The sequence below is a fragment of the Saccostrea cucullata genome, unplaced genomic scaffold (genome assembly GCF_032062105.1).
Source record: "Saccostrea cucullata isolate Sc308-1 unplaced genomic scaffold, CSIRO_AGI_Scuc_v1 ctg1806, whole genome shotgun sequence".
Classification (NCBI taxonomy): Eukaryota; Metazoa; Mollusca; class Bivalvia; order Ostreida; family Ostreidae; genus Saccostrea; species Saccostrea cuccullata.
In genome coordinates, this window is record NW_026937682.1 from 25,821 (window position 1) to 30,796 (window position 4,976).

Sequence of the window (4,976 nt, forward strand, 5' to 3'; positions counted from 1 at the left end):
AGTTTGACTTGTTTTTTATACAATTAGAAAAATCTAACAATGATTCAAATTACCATCATCGTCAAATAAGTCTTTAACGTGCAAAATCCCACTGGCTATCCAGTTTTTAAAAAATAATGTATTTCCCCTATAAACAAAGTTACAATTGTTCCATATCGGTTGTCGAAGAACATTATCGGAAGATATTTTGTTCAAAAAACAGGGCTTACATTCATTAAAGCAACATAACAATTGTTGATAAAATATAGGTAGTTTCTCTAATTTTTCCATATTTTCTATTTTCTCTATCAGAAAAATCTAACACATAGAGAACATCAGAATTTGATTTTTTACAATAGCCATAAAAAATGTTGTACAAAATAACTTTGCTTTTTAACAATCTAGGTACCCAAGCTGCTTTTAAAGCTTTTAATTTACATTCTATATCAACGATTGAGAGGCCACCTTTTGAAATTCTGCGTATAAGCGTGTTTCTTTTAATTCGTTCATTTTAATCCCAAATGAAGTTATAAATTAGACGTTGTATTTTTCTTTTTTAGTAATGTAAGCATTATCAGGAAGACTAAGTATTGAGGCAACGTATGTAAGTTTAGATATAGCAAGTGTCTTAACTATACATGATTTACCAAATAACGTTAGTTTTCTTCTTTTCCAAGATTCAAAAATCGTGATAAATTTTCATCCAGTTTTTAGTGTAACATTCTTCCTTCATGCCCTATGAATATTCCCAAACATCTTACTGCTTTATTTGTAATTTTTATACCGTAGAGTTCATCATATAATTTTTTTAGTTCCCCTAGTAAAATGCATTCTGTCTTATGCATGTTTACTTTTGAACCCGTATGTTCACAGAATTCTTGTAATTTATCCAGAGTTCGCTTCATTGATATTTCGTCTTTTAAAGCTACAGTCAAATCGTCCGCATGTTGGATGTTTTTAATTTCATGATTATTAATTGTAATGCCCTTTATATCAGTATCACATTTTATTTTAATAGCCAAAATTTCTGCGACGAATAATTACAAGAGAGCGGAAATAGGACAGCCTTGCCTAATTCCTCGCGTCATTTCGCTGGTTTTAGAAAGCCAGCCGTTGTTTTTCATTTTAAAAATTGGATTTGTATATAAAATTTTTGCCCACTTTATAAAACTATTGCCAATATTAAATTTTTGTAAAACTTGGAAAAGAAAATTCCATTCAACCGAGTCAAAGGCTTTTTCAAAGTCTAAGAAAAGTAAAATACCATCTGAATTTTCTCTTACACAGTATTCAAAAACGTCAAGTACTAATCTAGCATTTTCACCGATATATCTCCCTTTTATGTAAGCTGTTTGATTTTCGTTAATCAACTTGTATACACTGTAGTATATTTTGTAATCTTTTTGCAAAAACAAAGGCAATGATTTTATAATCTGTGTTTGTTAAACTTATCGGTCTATAGTTTTTAAAATTATCTTTTTCACCTTTTTGTGGATCAGTGATATAATAGAAAGTTTCTGTGTGTAAGACAATTCACCTTTATCAAAAATATCATTAAGTGCTTTATAAAAGAAGGACAGAATCAGAATCAGAATCCGAAAATTTTATTTCGAGTCGGATTTTTAAACAAAAACATAACCTCTGTAGAGCTTTTGACCGACATTATATTAGTACTACACTATCTACACATATACAACAGTTAGAATTACATTGTCATGCATCACAACAAGCAATATTTACACATATACACACAAAACGACACAGAAAGCACATATATATCATGCATATAAGTAATACAACACAGAAAATAAATATAAATGAGTGTCCAAGTAGCACTCATGCTCTAAAAATATAGTCTATAAATTATATATTTGATAAAAATATTTTATATTTTGATAAAAAAAAGCAAATTTGTTTAATTAAAAGTATATTTTTAATACTATAGATTTATGACTACTAAATTTACTCACTTTTAAAGCAAACAAAACAAAATAAACTTAAAACAGAAGAACAATACCAAAATAAATAAATAAATAAATAAATAAATAAATAAATAAATAAAAAGGAACAAAAAAGAAATTGAGCAACAACTGAAGATTAAGTTTTGAGGATTAAGATCTGCAGGAGCCACACTTACAGGAATCTCCATTACAATTGTTAATTAAACTTTTAAACTGAGTAATTGTAGTTGCATTTCTAATTGTTTCAGGCAATTCATTCCATAGTTTGGCTCCTGCATATCTAAAAGAGTGTAATCCATGTTTTGTCGTTCTAACCCTAGGTACCTGTACTACCTGCAGGAGCCACACTTACAGGAATCTCCATTCCAATTGTTAATTAAACTTTTAAACTGAGTAATTGTAGTTGCATTTCTAATTGTTTCAGGCAATTCATTCCATAGTTTGGCTCCTGCATATCTAAAAGAGTGTAATCCATGTTTTGTCGTTCTAACCCTAGGTACCTGTACTGTATTAGTTTTCCTAAAATTATATGAGGTTTCTTTAAAAGTAAATAAATCAGATAAATATGGGACTCTCGTTCTTTAAAATTTTAAAAACTTCTATAGCCATTGTTCTTAATCTTCTAATTTTTAAAGTTGGTAAGCCTGACTTCAGTAATAATTCCTCATAAGTACTGTTCATGTCATCATAAATAAATCTGAGAGCTCTTTCTTGGATTTTTCAACTTTTCTTGTATTATATTCTCCGCAAAAGTACCAAACCACAGGAGAGTAATTAAAATTACTCATAATAAAAGAATAATAGATGGTCAGTTTGCCCAGTTTAGTCAGATGTTTACCTATGCGTTTTAATTCATTAAGTTGTCTAGCTGCTTTTTTGCATATGTTTGAAATATGGTTATTGAATTTCAATTGGCTATCAATAGTAACACCAAGAAGTTTAACCTCTTCTTCACATTTTACATTAATACCCTCCAAGTTAAAAGTGATGTTTTCCTTACAGATTTTGTTTCCTATTGAGAGTGCCTGAAATTTTTCTGGGTTAGCTTTCATGTGGTTGTTTGAGAACCAGTTTATTAAATTTAAGCTTTCTTTTTCTAAAACTTTAATAACTTTGTTTAAGTCAAAGTCTGAATGTGACAATGAGTTGTCATCAGCATAATTATATAACATTCCTTCCTCGACAAAACTAAAAATGTCATTTAAAATATGTTAAATAGAACAGGATCTAATATAGAACCTTGGGGTACACCCTTATATATATCTTTAAACGTGCTAAAAATATTTCCTACCTTTACACATTGTCTCCTATCTGACAGATAACTTTGTACAAGCAGAATCTGAGAGGCCATACATTTTCATTTTCAACAGTAGCAGGTCATGCGGTAAGCAATCAAATGCCTTTGAGAGATCCATAAACACAGCAGCAATATACTTGTTTTTATCAATGGCTTTTTTCCAGCCTTCAATGATTTTCATTAACACAGTATTACATCCATAACCTGGCCTAAATGCTGATAAATAGGGGTGGAATATATTGTCAAAAAATTTTAACAGCTGTGTATAAATTGCCCTCTCAAAAGTCTTTGAAATTGCTGGTAGAATGCTTACAGGCCTGTAGTTACCTACTTCTAATTGACTATTTTTCTTATGAAGTGGAACAACCTGTGCCTCTTTAAGTTTTTTCGGAAATTCACATTGCTCAAATGACTTATTAATGAGCATGGTGATAGGTTTTGCTATCGTTGGGTTTGACAGTTTAAGTGTTTTGACAGAGATACAATCTTTTCCTGTTGCTTTTTTAATACCTATTTTATATATTGGCTGTTCAACAAGGGTAGTCTGTATGGGTTTAAATTCCATTTCATTATCTAAATGTACATGTTCAGAAATTGCTTTAATACTTGGATGATCTTGATCTACGCTACGGCTCACTGCCCCTATGTCTTTAGCCACATTTACCAAATAGTCATTAAAAGTTTCTGCCACCTCTGCTTGATTGTTTATTATTTCTCCATCCTTACTAAGTATAACGTTATTTTCAAAATGACTTCCTTTATTTGTCAGAAATGGCTTAATAGTTGGCCAGAAATCCTTATCTTTAGGTCCACCTACACATATTTCTAAAAAATAATTTCTGACTGAATTTCTTTTGATCTTATTAACTTGATTTCTTTGCTTTCTATATAGCTCCCAATTTTCATTAGACCTGATTTTGTTGTATTTGTTAAAAAACATATTCTTTAAATAGATGGCCTTTCTGAGTTCCTTGTTCATAAATGGTGTTGGTTTGTTAATTTTTTTTCTTTGTTTTAATGGTATGGGCTTGTCATTAACCTCCATATAAACTGTTTCAAACTTTTCATATGCTACGTTAACGTCTTGCTCTTGATCAATAAGAAGTTCAAAGTCAATTTGTTCAAGATCATTTACAAAATTTTCATGACTGAAATTCCTAAAACTTCTGTATGCTACAAAAGGATTAGACACTGATGCAGTATGACCTTTAATCTGAATAGCTATCATATTGTGTACATCGCTTAAGCCATAATTAAAATTTCTGGTGTTTTGTAATAAATTCTTTCTGTTTGTAAGAATCACATCAATAAGTGAGGGGTTTGAACCTTGTGTGAAGCAAGAAGCTTCTGTAACCATATTTTCTAAATCACATATGTCACATACATTAGTTAATGGTATACTTTTATCATCAGATAACAGATCATAATTTAAATCACCAAGGAACAAATAGTTGTCAAATTTAATTGATACCTTTTCAAAAAATCATTTGTAAATTCGCTGTCGGACATAGAGGGTGGTCGATATAGACCTCCTATGAACCACTTTCTATTTCCAATTAAGAGTTCAGCACAGAGAGATTCAATGTTTTCAAATTCAAGATCACTCCGTCTATCGCCAGCTATATCTGATCTAACATACATAACTAGTCCCCCTCCGAACTTATTTCTGTCTTTCCTCTAAAAATGGTAATTATCTGTTTTAAATTGTGCATCTGGGAATGAATCATCTAGCTTAGTTT

General features: G+C 30.4%; 1 protein-coding gene across 1 annotated transcript; it reads right to left on the reverse strand.

Annotated features, from left to right (window-relative positions):
- Positions 1 to 3,247: 3,247 nt before the first annotated feature.
- On the reverse strand, positions 3,248 to 4,465 carry LOC134248644 (uncharacterized). The gene has a single exon (XM_062731049.1). It carries the CDS (start codon positions 4,463 to 4,465, stop codon positions 3,248 to 3,250), a length of 1,218 nt encoding a protein of 405 aa, XP_062587033.1.
- Between the last annotated feature and the right edge of the window lie 511 nt (positions 4,466 to 4,976).

Bases quoted from the DNA above. Each gene is read 5' to 3' on its own strand.
- LOC134248644 (XM_062731049.1), bottom strand. From the start codon at position 4,465: ATGATAGCTATTCAGATTAAAGGTCATACTGCATCAGTGTCTAATCCT.